The following is a 19,337-nucleotide window of genomic DNA, read 5'->3' on the forward strand; positions in this document are numbered from 1 at the left end:
ACTATAAGTACTTAAGTGTAATTTGACAGTTTTGAACTCGGTGCCTAACCCTGACAACGGCGGAGGGATATATATAAAACCACAACAATAGAGAGCAGGTAGAACAGGTAGGCTTGACCGTATACTGCCAAGAATAATCGCAAAATGGTGAGTAGAAAATGCGATAACATTATCAGATAAAATCAGATTCATATTACTAATAAAATTATTCTATGTTGAATTTAGCGTAAGTGATAGTTTTATATGAAAGTATTACTATTTAGTAATATATACACATTCTTTCACTCATCACTCATCTTTCAAACACTTGAATCTTTTCCATGAATGAGAATTTGATGTACTGATATGCCTTCCTTACACATTATGATATACATGCATTCTGACCATGAATTAATAAACGCTTTCAGGCCCGTGTGTTACTTTAGAGCGCATTCAGAACAGTTGTTCCGCGGACTAACTGATCCGCAGACTAAATATGGCAGGGGCGTAACCAGACCTTTTAAAATTGTACGCACAGATTTTGAAAATTCCCAGGTACGATTATATTCCGTGAAAATTACACTAGATTTTTAGAGAATAATATCATGGTTGGCTCAAAAAATTGTACGCACAGTGCCTCCGTGCGTATGCCTGGTTACGCCCCTGTTTGGTCAACCCCACTGAAAAAGCAATTCCTGGGGAAACCATGAGGGAATTAGCAGCATCCCTTTTAAGTATATTCAGTTGGTGGATCAGTTAGTCTGCGGATCATCTCTTCTGAATGCACTCTTATAATATAAGTACTGGCAACGTACATGCAGTCACTTACGCTGTATTCCTAGAGCTTTTAGATTGATCTATCCCCGCGGGGAGTCTCAATAGATTACTGTCAGATAATCCGGCTTAAATGTCCGTCCCGCCTACTACAAGCTGTAAGGTGGTAATTAACTTTCGTGTCCACTCAGCTGACAGCTATTTAGCTTGAACCCCCAGGGAGTTAGGTCGATCTAAAGTAAATCGATCTAATCTCTAGAAATGGGGTCTTAAGATCACTTAAGTGTTATAAGGAGATTACGTAATACACTAAATGTGTATAATTTCTGCACTTTCAGGCAGACCAACTCACAAAAGAACAGATTGCTGGTATGTACTATGCAACATAATAAGGACTGATGATGATGATGGCCTGATAATGAGTCAGAGATGTGTTAGGAGATTATTTTGTGTAAAAGACAAGATAGTGTTTAATATGAATTGATTTACCATGATAACAAATTTAGGCTGTGCAAAAAGTGGTTTGAATGAATTTATCTGCAATTTGCATCTTTGAACCATAAGCATTTTGTCATGTCATGATCTTTAACCATGTGGATTATTCATAAATATCACTAGCTTAAACCCATAAATAAATATTTTTTCCATGTCACCAGAATTCAAAGAGGCATTCTCCCTGTTTGACAAGAATGGGGATGGGACCATCACAACCAAGGAATTGGGCACTGTGATGAGGTCGCTTGGACTGAACCCTACAGAGGCTGAACTTCAGGATATGATCAATGAAGTGGATGCTGATGGTAGGGACAGCCAGGTTGCATGCTGGTTTAGAGGACATTGCTCAGCTCTTGAAATGTTAATTACTACCCTGTTAAGATATATTCAAATGAGATATGGATACTTTGGTACATAACTCATCCGCCCAACTGGCTGGATACAGGAAATGAAACAGGTCTTTTTACATTTTCATAATGAAAATAGACCAGTTGTGATTTATATTAGTTTTTTTTTAACACCAAGTTTTATTAACCCATGGGATCAGCCTCCAACATAATCCTAATGATTTGGCTCCCTAGAGCCGTGGCAGGTGAAGTGAAAACTATTAAAACTACTGCCAGAAATAAATAAATAACAAATCCCACTGGCTGGGAGGATTGTCTGAAATTTCAATGTAGAGCTGGTGGTTATTAGCTAATTTGGCTTCTTTGAATGCATGGACATTGGGTGTTAGGTTGTATTAAATGAACTGTTCCATGTAAAACTTACTGTAGCCTGGGAAAATATGAGCATGATAACCAGTTTGAAATACTCTTTATTAATAGTATAGGCCATAATTGATTTATATACACTTTGTATTTATTCTTCTGTCCTATACCAAGTTTTGAATTGAGAGAACTAATTTATTAATCTTCTTTTTTGAAGGTAATGGGACAATTGATTTACCAGAGTTCTTGACCATGATGGCTAAGAAAATGGATGACTGACAAGATTCAGCACCAAGTCCAGGCAATAACTCTGTGATGCATGCAATGCTGGTCATAACATCACGCACTGTATATCATATCATGTCAGTGGCTTGGTGAAGGCAGATGAGGCATGTTATTTAACTGCCCTGTCTAGAACATTCCAGGATTCAGTGAAGTGAAGTGAAGTGAAGTGAAGTGATAAGGGCTCTGAGTAACTCTGCATTACACTATACCCTACCTTTCAGAAGAAGTCTCTGAGAAGTAGATGGTCTCCTGTTTCAATCTCTGTAAAGGTCTTCCCTCTACCAGGACCACAGCTTGATTTTTCTTTAGACATTCACTGATATGTCTCTGGCTTAATCATGACAATTTTTTTTCTGCTGTGAATTACTCAACAGGCCTCCAGTGTAGAATACCAAAGGCCTGTGTGGGTATAAAGATAATCGTGAGGTTCTCAGATATAATCTTCCATCATTTTTCATTTGGTGTGAGCAATATTATGAACTAGATATGTATAAGTCAAGTAGGGTAAGGTGATGTTATTATTTTTTCAAGCCATGTCCTTCAACATGTTGATCAACATTCTTGAGATACACTTCGAGTCAGGCTGATGGGTCAACATTTTTCAGTTATAGTTTGTTCAGTTTTAAAATATGCTGGGTTGTTATGTAACTGAAACTTAACAAAATCTCATCAACTTCATAACCATCTTAAAAATGAAGAACATCCTCAACCTCACATCAGGCGTTGTTCTGCTGGTATCCAAGAATCTGACCATTCATGTTAACAAATCACTGATAAAAAAGAAAAGAAAGAATTTTATTTTACTTTAAAATAAGGAAATAAAATATGTAACATGGACTTTAAGTTTTTTTACTAAAGAAAGAAGATAGAATAAAAGAAAGTAATATGACAGTCTGATACATATATTTTTCTAATGATCCCACAGCAATGAATGTTATTTAACCCTCCTCACAAAAATTAACCCAAAACATTTTATTGCTTAAAATATGAGATAGATAATTACAACCATTCAAATGGTGTCTTATTGAAGTGGCAGGTAAGTTTTTAACAAAAACTTCAAAGCCCACTCTTTGTCAGTGTAAGAATTCATTCTCGACCACAAAAATATTACATGACATTTGACTTCCTAAGATGCATTATTTGTTAACCATTACTAATAGTGGGAAACACTGTGGTTCCATACCACCAACTTTTACTTTGGAGGTTTGCAACAGTGCATGAAATGTTTCCTGTAGATTCATTTAATTTATTTACATTTCTTGACAAATAAATTCTTCCCAGTGATAATAGTCGACTCAAATTTTTCTTCGTAAGTCACCTAAGTTTCACCCTCAGGCTTTGTACAGTATTTTCAATGCATCCAAGTAGTATGTTATCCCTGTCAGTTACCACAATAGAGTTCACCCAATCTGGGGTAGTATGCTTGCACAATTCCTGTAAAAATATGAATCAAATTGTATATATACTAATTTCCACCTCAGAATTGAAAATAAATTATGAAAATTTCTCAATATCAAAATTTACATTTTGGTGTAAGTATGTCTCATTTTTGCCTCTGCTTTACAAATATTCTAAACAAGATAAATTTTGAAAAATTCAATCATACAATGTAATACCAATGCTCAATATCAATCAAGGATTAAACAAATAAAACAAAACAAAAAATTAATTATGTATTATCAAAATAGTATAAATAATAATGATAATAATAATTCTCAAAACTGAGCTAGACAAATATCTCAGCCTAATGGTCTAATTTACCTTCCCATTTTGCACCACTATCAAGGAGTTGAAATAACCAGCACACAACAGCAGGTCACTATGGTTCTCACCAGGCAGAGAGCTCAACTTAGTAATGGGAAGTTCAATGTTGGCATATTCTTCTGACAAAATCTAATAACAAATTTGCAAATGTTGTTTTATTTTTATCATATTTTCAGGACAGTAAGATAAAACAGATTTTACCTTTCTTATGAAGGGCAAGGCATAGATCTAACATTTACAGTATTTTTTGTATTAAATAATGTAAAAAAAACAAAAAATAAATGAATTTGAAAAATAGGTTTATAGAGTAAACTGCCAATCCATTCTTACCTGAAAATTGTGGAGAATGTAAATTGCTCCCGTCTCTCCACCTAATGCCACCTGGTGAGCAGATTTTGAGGCAGCCAAACTTCCAACTTCATCAGGAACTGGTGCTGTATCATCTCCTTCAACATGAGCAAACTTGCCACAAGTCATCTGGAAAAAACACATACAGTTTGTTATTTTATTCCATTGAAAACAAAAGTGATTTTTTTTAGAATACACTCATTTTAATTACAACACATGACACATAACCTTTATTACCATGATGTCCAATAAAATAATAATTCATCAGCACTGTGATCACTAGAATTAACTTACGTACAATTTTTGTTTTATTATTTTGTTATCTCATATCTATCTAAATATCTATATAACTGCACTGGCAGACAGCCCAAAAACTACTGGAATTATCAGCAGGTAAAATAAATAAATAAATAAATACATTACACACAAATGCATAGTTGCTGACTAAAATAATAATTATAATAAATTAAGACTATTTTATGAACTAAAGAGCTTGCTTACTGCACTAATTACGCAGGGAGTCTGTATGACTTTCACCACAGACCCCTGCTGGATGATGTAAAGGTTTCTACAGGCATCAGAAGCCAGAATGTAATTTGTTGACGCAACACCAGGACAGCTAGGGATCTCCAGACTTAGCAGGGATTTGATCTTATAGGATCCAGATACTGACTGAAATAAGAACATTAACAGTGACTGACTGGAAAACTATGTTAGATTGCAAAAGGCATGTACTTAGCTTGCTGCAGAATGGAATACAGAAGTATCATTTCACTACCATCACTTGTCAGGCTAAATTAAACATTATTTGTCTGCAATAAAGCACTTATTTGAGCATACCGTAAATAACAAGGCAGCAAAAGTGTCAAACGTACAGACATAAAGCATAAAATAATCAAAATGCCAATCTTTGCAAAAAGAAAAATTCACAAAAACTGCATAACTTAAAGTAAAAGAATCCAAACAGGCTGGTTTTCAAACTGGAGCTGTATTATAGTCCTTATTTATTTTACTTTATGTAATCATGTTGCTAAGGATAATAAGTCACACAGTTGTCCGTTTATTGTGTTATGATGAAAATATCATGGCAATGCTGACAAAAGATCCAGTTGCTGGTTACATGTACAGCCACTGTGTCTGTACATAAAAATACCTTGGAAAAGAAATTTCAAAATTTACAAGTCAATAACTGTTTTAAAAAGTACCTTTGGAACAGGCACATGGTCTCTTGCTCTTATTCTCCATAACTCACTGTAAGGAAGCAAGGCACAGACATTCCCATCGCTATCTCCTGTTACCACGGCAACATGTCCAGCTGAAATTACACATTTTTACACAATATCAGTAAATATACAACACTTAAAATGTTCACTTCAGTACAATAAAATGCAGAAATAATGAAATGTACTTTCATGTCATATACTGGTACACGTACTTCAAGATTGCTTGTGTTTTAGATGTCTAAAGTGATCATTATGCCTGTGTTAGGCCTATGCAAACTTCGCTATGTCATGTTACATGTACCAGTGTTTTACCACTGCAGGTTTTCAAAAGTTTATCAATAAATAAATAAATAATCCATTTTATTATCATTATGTAAGTAAGTGTTCATGACCAGCTGAGGGTGGGTTTTTTAAAAGGAGCAATCTAAAGTGAAGTGTACTTAAAACAGACATGCTGAAAACTTTTCAGAATGGCCGGACATTTGGACCAGCAGTAATGAAAAATTTGCCGGACTTAATGGATTTTTGTCGGACCGAAAATCACCCTACTCATTTGAGACAAATACTACCAGTACGATTAGGTAGCTTACTTTGTTTGTGAATGTGGTAGATTTGAAATGGAAGGGAGAAAAAACGCTTTGTGTTTTATATAATTTTATTAGTGAAGTATGTCAAACGATGACTGTAAATTCTTAAAACTCTTGTTGGTCCTTTGGACCAACCAAGTCCAATTTTCTACCGGTACAGACAAATTTTCCCGGTCATGACCGATCGGACCGACAGTTTCAGCATGTCTGTTAAAAGAAGGTGGAAACAATTTACAATTATGGTGAACAGTACTAATTACTAGTGGAATGCTAATAATCCTTGATTAAGTGAATGTCCAGGCAGTTCTTACTGTCATCTTGCTGTATCTGCATGCAGTCGATGCTGTGATCAGAAACATGACTTCTACTCAGGATCTGTTCTTGGCAGAAAATGGTGACACTTCCTCTGGAATCTCCCACTACTAGATCTGTGGCACCAAACCTTGTTACATCATGGACTGCCAGTGCCTGAATAGGGCCACCTTTGGTCTCCAAACTATGGAGAAGCTGCCAAAGAAAAAATAAAGTAAAACAATAGAAAAAAAAAGTGAGAAAAAGATTTACAAAATAAGTAAATAAATAAGGTTTCAAGCAATAACAGAAACAGGGTAAGAATATACTGTAGTTTGTGAAGAGAAGGGTAAGGTGAGATTAACTGGTCATTTTGTCCTTATACGAGTATGTGTGATTAAATCGGCAGAGAGGACACCCAGTTGATTCATAGCTGTTTCACAAATTTCAGGTAAAATGCTTAACAGAGCAATATAGTTAATTTTCTTTACTACTGGATTGTGCATAATCAAAACCTAAAAATTTGGACCTCAGTACAATATATATGGGTTACTAGTACCTCCTGCCCTCTCCCAACTCCTGAGATTTGTGCCAAGTTCAAGGCACTTCGAATTATTTTAATACATGTACAAGGAGAAAATACCAAGTATTAGTTGATAACACACAGACACTGTTATCCTTAAACTAAGGGTCACCTTAACATTTATTCCTCTTTGTATTTGTGCAATGTCATATATTCTTATCACACCATCTTCACAACCAGTAACCAGAGATTGACATGCCTGCCTGGAAGGTAAATATATATCTGAGTTTCTACTGTATCAAATGTTACTATACACTGCCCAATATGTTATTAAAAACCCATCACATTGGAGTATGTATCAATAAACTTTAAAGGCCGGACCAAGCAAATTATCAGGGCCATTTTAATATTGGTGTAATATAGAACATTTGTCACTCCATTAATTACTGCAGTGCTGGGGCAAAACAGTACTATTGTGAACTGATTTGTTAACATGACAACAACATACGTTTCATTAAGAACAAAGGACTTAAAGGATCGGGGGGGGGGGGGGGGGGCTAAGGGCTAATTATGTGTGGTGCCTCAGCTACTAGTAAATTCGAGTATAGGTGAAATCGAAAAGAACTGGCAAGGGGTTCTTACCGAAAAACCTTTCCAACTTTTATAATATTAAAGTTCTCGGGAAGCTTTTGGTTCCAAAGCACATCTATAGTACATTTGCCTTCAAAGACTGGCATTTGTAAGGTAGGCCGCTTTCTTTTCAAAACAGCCAGTCACGTAAAACTTTCCGTACTCCAGGAGTGACAGAGAAGAGCTTTAACTTTCAAGAGGAGACAAATTCCATTTTCCCAATCTAGGACAACAGTGAGTGGGCCAGATCGTGTGTAAAGTCATGAAATCATGTTACTGAAGCTGTATTGATTTAACTGTGTATGGCTCACTTCAGCTGGCCGTCCGTTCGTTCGTGATAAGCTCCTCCTTGGGAGCAAATCCAGTTCATCTGTCTGTCCATCTGCTGCACGGATTTAGTTGCAGATTGACTTCAGACAGGCACAGTAAATAAATAAATAAAAAAGATCAAAATTGATTTCGTATTTTGTTCCAATTTCATAAAATCGCCAAAAATACCCCATAATAGTGTAGCCTATATAATGACGTACATTAAGAAAATCGCGAATATCAAAATACTAAATCGATTTTGATTTTTTTTTACACTATGGAAGGCCTATGTAGCCTTCTTTTAAGAATACTTCAAAGTCTTTTTTATTTTTTAGGTTTATTGAACAATCGAGGTGACGGCCAAGCGTGGCTTTCAACGGTGACAAGTGGCCTGTCATAAAAAGGCAGAAATGGGCAAGAGGAAAACTGGACTAATGCCGACATCCTTGGCATGAGATAGGCCCGCAAACGGCATTAACAAATAAGGCACCCCAGGAAAGTATCTTGTATCTAAAACGCAGCAATAGGCCTGCTAATCATTTTAATATTTATTTTTTACATACAGTATATACATAAGCGTGATTAGCGCTTGTATTTTGATCATTCTCAGATGAATTATAATTAATACATGTCATAGGGGGTTGCATTTGGTACATTTCCCGTTTGATTCAAATATTGACAAAAAAATAAATAATTAAAATCCTACCAATATTTAGATCTCTTTTACACGTTAAACTTGTGATATATACATGTAGGCCTACTTCTATAAACGTAGCCATTTTAACTACGGTAGCTTTAGCCCAATAGTAGTAAAAATCTGCAAGTAAATTTCAAATTTAAATGTGGAAATAGTGTATACCCGATCGTTTCAGAAGTGCACGTCGAAGATTGGAGCGGGACAGGTACGACTAATCGTGTTTTACAACACTGAAAAGCGCACAATTTTATTTTCTTCAACAAATTTTTATTTCAAATAATTATTTCGATGTTCCATTTGAAAATAATGTTAAACAAAGTTTATATCTTATTTGGCAATTACCGGGTATCAGTAGAATAAACATCTGTGACGTAGACCTACCCATTGTGCCACCGCTCATTTTTTTTTCAGCGCATTTTGGCAGGACATATGCACGATTTACATGGGAATTAGCGACAGCGTGGTGTTCTTAGGGCAATACATCCATCATTTAATGAAGCTGACAACGACACCTATTGAGGTTAGCTCATCGAGACAACCACAACATGTGACTCACTTATGGCCTAAGAAGTAGTTGGTTTTTCCCGCACACGTTTAATTTACGCAGATTTTCGTGCTAGTTTCCTATCTAGTATCGCTAAATATGCAGTCTTGGTATAAATACTGCAGTGGCACTTAAAAAATCTCTTTTTAAAATTTATTACGGACAAAATAGGGCCTATTTATCTGAAAAAGAATTTAAAAGGCCTATAAATATTTTCAAATTAATCATCAATTACATAATATACTGCAAGTCAACACATTTTTTATCATTAATCTCTAGTGTTGCGTCTCAGGACTGGATTTGCTATAATTAAAGACCTATTTATAAAATAACATGCACTTACGATTAAGAACGTAACCAAGGTATAGGTCGATTAATAAATAGCCTGAAAAAAGGTCTCTCAGCATTTTAGGCCTTTGTTGTAGTAATCCTTTTTTTTTAAGGACTAAATAGTCTTATTAGACAGACTCGTAGACTACACTATAAATCGTCAAATTATGTGTATAGTCGATCCCGCCCCCTCGCTTCGCGACTGCTCTAAGACTCAACTTTGTGCACAAAAATGTGGCATAAAAAGGAATTAAGGGTTCTTTGTACGGCCTCTGAGTCCACGGAATAAACAGTCGAGGAATAACTTTCAAATCGCGATATTCTTACAAATCTGGTAAATCACCTAGCTACTGTCCTTGACCTACTGCCTATATGACCAATGCCAACTAACATCTCGGTGATATCTTTGATCATTAGAGACGATTTCCCAGAGTCGGTAGATATATAAACAGATCTACATTCTCACTAACAGTAGTCTTAATTAATACAACTAGAATCCCCGGAATCCCCGACGTCAAAGTCCAGACAATAAATTATTGGTTGCAGATCTGACAGTATTTATAATAGCTCAGATGTTCTGTTCACACGAGTCAGCAGAGTGGCAATAATTAAATACAGCAAATAGTGAAGTGTCTAGACTGGTACAGATGACCATCTGGACCATAGGCCAAGCTTCCATAATAAACAAGCAACCATCACCATGTCGACGAGCCTTTTATCGGCCGTTTTATTGTCATAACTGTAAAAATAGTAATTAATCAGAATAATGATAAACAGGTTGTCACCAAGAAATCAATTTCACGAAAAATATGATCCCACTACTAAATAAAAATTAAAAAAAATGCTGTCAGAAACAAAAGCCAGTGAATTACATCACCAACCCTAAAACATAAAGGACCTACACCTTGTATCGTAAAATAAATGACACATGTCAGCATGATTGAAATTGACACAATTCTAGCGCAGTCTTTGGTCGATAACATTTTCCAATACTCTTGCGTCAAAAATGTCGCATTGTGTTCTATGCGGACTTCCGAACAATATTGAGGCACGCATCTGCAGCAAGGTAAATTTTCATTTCAGCCATGGTGCATTGCAGGTAGATACGGTCCAATCAAAATGCATGTTTCAAACGGGAAACTGCGCGCTCTTAATTCGCGTTACTCCTCAGATATGGAGTTTCTTCCGAGATAATAATATGTGCAGACAGTAAAAAGTACAGTTGTTGCGTATTTTAACACTAACATTTGAGGAGGGAGCATCTGTTCCGTTTTCTTAATAGTCCTATAAATATTTAGGTGTAATTTGACAAGTTTGAACTCGGTGCCTGATCCTGACAACGGCGGAGGGATATATATAAAACCACAACATCTAGGTCACTAGTTACTTTTTCGTCTCAGAGAGCAGATAGGCTAGACCGTATACCGCCAAGAAAAATCCGAAAATGGTGAGTAGAAAATGAGACATCATACAATATGTGAGCGATATCAATGTTGTCAGATGGTCAACAAGTGGTTCTCTTTAATTATTTTTGTAAAACAATCAGTAAAATGATCTGAAATGAATAGTGCTTGGTATGTTTACACCCTGTTTACTTAGAGCACCGGTAACTATCGGTTGTTTCCACCCTTGTGCTTCTAAGTTAAATGAACTTCTCTCTGTTTGAATTGAAACGTGACAGTTTATTGCCTCAATATTACATACATTTGCAATTATTAAATCCTGTTACATAGGTGAATGGTGAAAATGCTTCTCTCATCTCTTAGGGGGAAACTCCCCCTTTGCTTGCAGTAAAGAGGGCGGTAAAATAACGGGGCGGTAAAAAATGTTACACATTGAATATCTTATACCCATTGTCAAAGTCCATTGCTGACAAGATGGTAAACCGTTTGTAATGGGACACGGGATAGTTGCTTGTAATTTCCCACATAGATTTTTGAAAAATATATATTACTATTTAACAAAGGCCAAATAATATTTGTCACTGTCAATGTCACTGCCAGGTTTACTCAGCTGGAAGTAACCATCAAATCAAAAGTAATGATTAGTGCACGTAGTTTCAACTGAAATTCAACATGATCTGGTAAAATCGGATTCATATCACTAATAAAATCATTTCGTGTTAATTAATGTAAGCAAATATATCATTTGTACCTCTGGCTTAACCATGGTAAAAGTGAGGCGTTACCAGTTTTAATGGTAGTACTTGGCAACTGATACCGTCTTGTTTATGAATGTAAGTGGTAGTTTTATGTGAAAGCATTACTATTAGTAATATGTACATTCTTTCACTCATCACTCATCCCTCAAACACTTGAATCTTTTCCATGAATGAGAATTTGATGTACTGATGCCTTTCTTACTCTTATTCTGGCCATGAATTATAAATGTTTTAAGGCTCATATGTTAGGTACTGGCAACAACATACAGTCGCTACATGGTATAAAAAGTTTAATACATTAAATGTGTATAATTTCTGCACTTTCAGGCAGACCAACTCACAGAAGAACAGATTGCTGGTATGTACTATGCAGCATAATGAGGACTGATGATGATAGCCTGATAATGAGTCAGAGATGTGTTAGGAGATTATTTTGTGTAAAAGACAAGATAGTGTTTAATATGAATTGATTTACCATGATAACAAATTTAGGCTGTGCAAAAAGTGGTTTGAATGAATTTATCTGCAATTTGCATCTTTGAACCATAAGCATTTTGTCATGCCATGATCTTTAACCATGTGGATTTTTCATAAGTATCACTAGCTAAACCCGTAAATAAATATTTTTTCCATGTCACCAGAATTCAAAGAGGCATTCTCCCTGTTTGACAAAGATGGGGATGGGACCATCACAACCAAGGAGTTGGGCACTGTGATGAGGTCACTTGGACAGAACCCTACAGAGGCTGAACTTCAGGATATGATCAATGAAGTGGATGCCGATGGTAGGGACAGCCTGGTTGCATGCTAGTTTATGGGACATTGTCATGAAAGCCCAGCTCTTGAAATGTTAATTACTACCCTGTTAAGATATATTCAAATGAGATATGGATACTTTGGTACATAACTCATCCGCCCAACTGGCTGGATACAGGAAATGAAACAGGTCTTTGCATATCTTTGACTTATTATGATGAAAGTAGACCGGCTGTGGTTTATATTAAGTTTTTTTATTTTTGTTTTTATTATTATTTTTTTTTTTAACAACAAATTTTATTACCCCCGGGCATCAGCCTCCAAACATAATCCTAATGAAATGGTTCCCAAGAGCTGTGGCAGGTGAAGTGAAAACCATTAAAACTACTGAAATAAATACATGAAAATCCCACTGGCTGAGAGGATTGTCTGAAAAATCAATATAGAGCCACTGGTTATTAGCCAATTTGGCTTCTTCGAATGCATGGACATTGGGTGTTAGGTTGCATAAAATTAACTATGGCCTGGGAAAATGTGAGCATGATAACCAGTTTGAAATACTCTTTATTAATAGTATAGGCTATAATTGATTTATATACAGATTATATTTATTGTTCTGCCCTATATCAAGTTTCTGAACTATTATATTTATCTTTTTTTTTTAGGTAATGGGACAATTGATTTCCCAGAGTTCTTGACCATGATGGCCAGGAAAATGAAGGACACAGATAGTGAAGAAGAAATTCGTGAAGCATTCCGTGTTTTTGACAAAGATGGTAATGGTTTCATCAGTGCAGCTGAGCTGAGGCATGTGATGACCAACCTGGGTGAAAAATTAACAGATGAAGAGGTTGATGAAATGATCAGGGAAGCAGATATTGACGGTGACGGTCAAGTGAATTACGAAGGTATGAAGCTGTTGTGGTTTCCTGCTGCTTGTTGCTTTACTGTACAGTGTGTGGCTTGATGTAGTTTTAGGAGAGTGCATTTCTTCATAACGCTATTTGACACTTTTGTTACTAGTCCTGCATCCGTGTGCTGTTTTCACTGTGTGCACTTTCCTTCTTTTTTCTTCCAGAGTTTGTTAAGATGATGACATCTAAGTAGAAAGCAAAGCCTCTTCGATGTTTTATTACAGCAGTTTGCTGTTGTGCACAGTGATGCTCTCAGAAGATGGACTGTGTATTATACAGTTAAATATGTAAAATTGGTCTTTTTCTGAAAGTATGGCACAGTTATCTAGTCTAGATTATACCTTTTTCGTTGCAGAGTTTGTTTCAATGATGTTAAGTAAGATGTGATTTGCTGGAACCTTGAAAAAATGGTAGAGTTTATTTATAAATGCATCCTATCATGGTTTTCAAGGTTAAACGATTTGCATGAACTGTTGGATAAATTGGAAAAGAAGTTGTTAGTGTCCATTTCTGGATTGCATCATTTTTTTAGCCTCTAGCGTTTCTCTTCGTAATGTATTCTTATCACTTTTTGTATGAAGTGTAACCTTTCTTTGTACCTATTAAATATATTTTATTTATGTAGAAGAGTGCAGTGTTTGTTAATTTTGTTGTGTGAGGAGGCAAACTAAGCATATGCTTCACACTTACATTTCTTTACGGCATGTTTGGTGAACGCATGTAAGTATTTTTTATTTTGTTAATTTGAATATGATTGGTTTGCTTTATAGTCCTGGACCCGTATTCTGAAGATCATGCATAAAACTTTTGTAAGCAGCTGCAGTCTAGAGAGACTTGAAGGAAAATTTATTCATAGACTAGGGAGTACCACCAAAAGTTGGTTTTCCTAAACGTTTCAAAAAATTGTTGCCGTGTAATAATATGTAACAACAAAAGAAATTAAATGTGACACAGATTCTCTAAGACTATTTAATTGGAATACGATCCCAGGCTGTAGAGTGAAAAATCATACATTTCTTGTACAGTACAAGTAGTCTTTTGTGTAAATTGCAATCTTTCCAAGATTATGTTCTTGCACTGTAACTATCATAAATAGATTTAAGCACCAAGTGCTCCTTAAAAGCAACATTGCATAATGTCTTAGAAGTTTTGAGTTTCACAATTTTTACACTTAACTGAGTGAATATAAATTGCACTATTTCTGTAGCTCAGCACGGGGTAATGGAAGGTAGGGCTGGGGGGCCAGGGAGGGGAGCATGCCTTGGGACCTGGGGCTGTCTGCATGGGTTTGAAGTGGTTCCTTCCTACCATCATCCTAACCGGATGCTTTTTCCTCATTTCAGAGTTTGTCACCATGATGACGAGCAAGTAAACTAAACAAGCTGGTGGACAGGGCACTTTAACATTTTTTCTTATAAGATATCAAAAGAAATCTCACTCTTCAGTCATTTTTCTCTCATTTGATACCGAGTTTGTAATATAATAGCGGACATCTGAATAAGAGGTGATGGACGGTGAACTGAAGATCACTATCTGTAAATTTTTTGTACTATATTGAGAGATGAACATATTTATTATCCTTAATCAGTTTCTGACAGGCGGCACTCGAACTGATTACTATCAACATTAGAGCCGGGAAAACTGCTTGCTTACTGGGGGTGTTGGGCACTGCTTATATCAAAGTGGTGGTCAATGAATAGTTGGTGACATGCTGTTTAACTTTTCTCCTCTCTCTTCTCATCTGGTGACCCGGGATATATAATACAGCACAGACCTGACCACCCGGACAATCATATCATCTGTATTCTCTTTGTCATTGTGAATGAACAGTATTCTGTAGCTTTATACATTCCTATGTGAATGTTCACTAGCTACTTTTATTAGTATTGAATAAAGAAATGGGAACTTTGATGTGCATTTGCAGTTTATTATTAACTGTTATGCCTACTAACCTTTGCATTTTGCTTAGAATACTAATCTGTTTTTAAATTTAGACTCGATCTGTGGAGTCTTTAGGATACCGTGTATGTAATCTTTAACACTTATTTGACTTGATTGTAGTGTTTGTCAATAAAACAAGTACTGAAGATCTGAACACGTGTAATTTTTTTTTTGCACCCCTGACCTGTTCGATTTTGAGTGGCACAGTAAAATTAGATTAAATTAAAAAACCTGAGTGGCACACATTCGCGTTTGGTTTTTTTACTAATCGACACTTAGACTTGTTTAATGTCTTGTTTCAGAATTTGTGAAGATGATGACCATCCCGCTATTTGATTATGATCAGTAGGATACATTAAATCGTCACCTTTATCAGTCGTGTGATGTGCAGGGAAATTGGGGTCGTTTAATGGGAGGGGATTGACAAAAAATTCAAGGGGGCGATCTTTGGTCGAATGCACTTTGGAATATTTTTAGCGTTTTATTATGCTCGATGGCTTTCAACACTGCAACTGCTTATTTTCATGCTTTGTTTAATCTGTTTTACCATTGTTTTGATTTCTTGCTTGCAGAATTCGTGATAATGATGACCGGCAAACAATAACAAAGACATCTACGTGCTGGAGCATGTGCAGTACTTTGCTCTTCAACTATATGGACTGAAAACGCCACTTCAAATTATTGTTGGTTGTTATTTTTTATACCGTAGTTTATCAATGCTGCATTGACACCGACTTGGCTACTTTTATTAAACGCTCATGAGCAGCGAGAATTTTACAATTGAAAAGAAATGCAGCTAAAAAAGGGTATTTCAAAGTTTCATAATGACGTTTTTATCGAAGGATAAAGAGTAAGATTTCGGATTATGTGCAATTAGGTTACGTGGTAGTTCAATCACTGCCGACTACTAAACGCATGTGACGAAGTTGAAGTTCTTGCGGATTTCAAGCGATCATGTTTTTTTCTCATGTTTTCTGCCTGAAATTCATTTTTAGTGGCAACTGTTTTAAAACCAGAATAAGGAAGTCAAAATCTGTAAAACGTGTGCCAATACGACTTGAGATGAAAACGCTGTTTTGAACTTGTTTTTTATATCCATTCGAACATCTGATACAAAAGGAAATACTTAATGCCCGGAAGAAAGAAAATTTTGCTATATACTTAAGTTGTGCAAAATCTGCACAGCATTTTTCTTTACAAGATGGTATTTGAAACGGTCATGTAACCATGATGTCCAACAAGTAGACCAGGCTGAAACGAAGAAATTTCGAAATCAATGTGTGCCACTCACTGAAAAAATTACAATTGAAATTACCAATATTATTCTTAAAAGTTTTTGTAATTGCTATATTTGCATGTGGCTTATAAAACACGCTGTACTCCGAAAAAAAAAACTGGAACCACAAGAGCAAGCTCTAGACTCTGGAAGCATGATTACTGAAGAAGCATATCCTATATTGCTTAAGTTTTGGCTACAGTATGACATCAGTTTTGATTTCTTATGATTTTCCATTTCATTGAAAATGATGTACATATCTCTTTTATTATTAGAACCGATAAATCTCTTTTATTAAAGATTTTGGTGTTGTTTGTGACTGTCCTAGCAAAAAGGCGTGAGCACGAACCCCTATTTGCATGTGCACCGTGACATCCTAGTGGTTTTACGGCTTGCGAAATCTTTCCTCTCATTTTGCATGACATTTTAGTGAGAAGAAAAACGAGTATCCATCTGAAGTTGTGGGCGCGAAAACGCATGGCCTAGAATACCGTTAGAATATCTTTTCTGTTTCAGAATTTTGTATTATGATGGGTGGGTCTAAGGCAGCACTATAGAGGCTTTTACAATTCATAGCCTTTCTTCCTTAAAATCGCAAAGTTGTCACGGACGTGCCTTGTACTGGGATTGCGATGCATCAGCTGCGGGATTCGTGCCCACGCCTCCTCCCATTTCGTTCCGCCATTTGGTGACGAAGCAGACGAACCAATCTCATTGACATTCTCTTCCATGTGATTTGATACTACACGACCAGAACACATATGACGAACGCCATGTTTTTTTTAGATCACTCATTACTATTTCATCGTCCATTTCTTATATATATGAATAAATTTTGATATTACGTTATGAAAATGCTTTGCTTTACTCAGAAATTTCATTTTCCCAACCCGCCTGATTTAATAAAACGAACGCCTAGCGAAACACCTACGAAAGAAATAGTTTTTTAAAAAGAAAAAAAAAAGAGTTGATAAAACAATACTGCTGCACTTCTATACGCGTTTCACACAGTTGGAAAGCAACCGTGATATAAATCGGACATCAACGACTATTTCTACCGAAATTCCTCTGTACCTTCTTTTACACGTTGCTGTAAGTATGTAAGTCCCTATGCATCCAAGCACAAGAAGTGAGATGCACTGTGTACATTGTATATACCCCGAAAGACTCGTTCTTGATCATCGTGAAAACAAGAAAAAGAAAGACTTAACACTTTTACAAACAAACTGCGTTTCTTGAAAAGGTGGTTTTAGAAGACGGGGAAAAAATAAACTTAATGATTCTCTTTCGGCTTTGAAAAGGTTATCTCTTTTTCACACACACACACTCATGAATACAAACGCGCCGGTACAGCCTTTTTCACAGCGTATAAGTAATCTTGATCTGCCAAAGCAGTATTTTCCAAGGCAAGCACAGCACGAAGCATAAAACAAACTGTGCAGGTGAAATAAACAGTATATATAGGGGAGAAAACGTGTCAATATTTCACCAACATACAAATTTCGTTCCTGCCTTAAATTACGACAAAAATGGGCAAGAAGTACATCAGCAAAAATCACAGATACACACCTGTTAGAGCAGAAAAAGAGTGCATACTTTATTCTGTACACAAGATCAGAATAACCAGCTTATTACGCTATCATCTGGACACCCAAACCTGACCAACAGATCGGAAGAGATGCGCAGAATTGCTGATGAGTGCAGGGAAATGGTGCAGCCAATATGATGCTTTGGCAAAGAAAGCGAAAAAAAAAAAAACATAAGTGGTAGATCCCATACGACTAGGCACATACCCGGTACGTTTAGAAAACACAAATCGGGTTGCGTGGGGTAGAATACGCTAAGACAGGAAAATGAATTCATCCGCCCTAAACAGGTTTTTGGATACTGGTGGGAGGGGGAAATTTTTCGGTACATATGAGGATCTGGCATAGTAAGAGGGTCGTAGAGATAAGGCGGGGGAGTTCATAACCAAACCTAAGAAGTGAAATCGACGAGGAAGATGATATATCTTTATCTTAAAAACATTGGTGGTCGTATAAGCTTGTACTTGATTCTAAATGCCCAGTAAATAAAACACCAACTTTTATCCCTAAATACTACCTGATCCACATTCACTATTCTACTCCCTCTCGACAACAACATCGAGACAACTCGACAATAATATCGAGACAAATGAAACCATCAACGACGAGTTTTACGCCAGTGCCTAAACAAGTAGGACGCAATACAGCTATTTTTGTCTTCTCTGAATTAAATTAAATGCAGTAAACCTAACCACATAGAGAAAAATCGTGGTTTCAGCTTTCCACAGTAATTTTCCGTATCGATTACTGTACTCTGGTCTCAGTCGAGGTTGTTGACACGAGCGTGAAAGATCACCTCAAGCGACAGTAATAATCGTCTTACCAACTGCTAACCAATGGATTGACTTATTAGATCATGCGAACTAGAAAACAAGACAATGACACCCCTGTGTTTGAACTTTTCTAATAATCTGACTGAACGGATAGTAGTAGAGGGCCGAAAGGGTGCCTGAACATATGAAGCATTGATCTTTAAGTAACTCGCAGGCATTTAGACTATCCAGCAGTCCCCCAGGAATGTGCGTGTATCTGAATGTTTGTGGATCTTCCCCTGTCTATGCATCTACGCCCTTTGCACAAGAAAGGAAAGGAACATAGAAACCTGTCAGTTTGAAACTGCTGTCACGAATAACGTAAATCAATATCAAGGTGCTTGGGTGTTATTAGGGCCTAAAAGTGAACAGAAACGAAACCATGGGGGGGGGGGGGATAAT

At 36.3% G+C, this 19,337-nt stretch overlaps 2 protein-coding genes across 2 annotated transcripts; one reads left to right on the forward strand and one right to left on the reverse strand.

Annotated features, from left to right (window-relative positions):
- The first annotated feature begins 129 nt into the window (after nt 1-129).
- Nucleotides 130-17,392, forward strand: LOC106152472 (calmodulin-alpha). Its single transcript, XM_087003924.1, has 5 exons — nt 130-147; nt 1,092-1,122; nt 1,410-1,553; nt 13,072-13,314; nt 17,054-17,392. The coding sequence occupies exons 1-5, from the start codon at nt 145-147 to the stop codon at nt 17,092-17,094; spliced, it is 462 nt and encodes a 153-aa protein (XP_086860050.1). The 5' UTR covers nt 130-144; the 3' UTR covers nt 17,095-17,392.
- Nucleotides 3,018-7,796, reverse strand: LOC106152470 (uncharacterized). Its single transcript, XM_013526059.2, has 8 exons — nt 7,622-7,796; nt 7,152-7,242; nt 6,477-6,672; nt 5,561-5,670; nt 4,857-5,027; nt 4,338-4,484; nt 4,005-4,136; nt 3,018-3,677 (listed from the first exon to the last, which is right to left on the reverse strand). Exons 1-8 carry the CDS (start codon nt 7,714-7,716, stop codon nt 3,558-3,560), a joined length of 1,062 nt encoding a protein of 353 aa, XP_013381513.2. The 5' UTR covers nt 7,717-7,796; the 3' UTR covers nt 3,018-3,557.
- Nucleotides 17,393-19,337: the final 1,945 nt, after the last annotated feature.

The sequence above is a fragment of the Lingula anatina genome, chromosome 2, assembly GCF_051362555.1.
Source record: "Lingula anatina isolate TDL-2025a chromosome 2, LinAna3.0, whole genome shotgun sequence".
Taxonomy (NCBI): Eukaryota; Metazoa; Brachiopoda; class Lingulata; order Lingulida; family Lingulidae; genus Lingula; species Lingula anatina.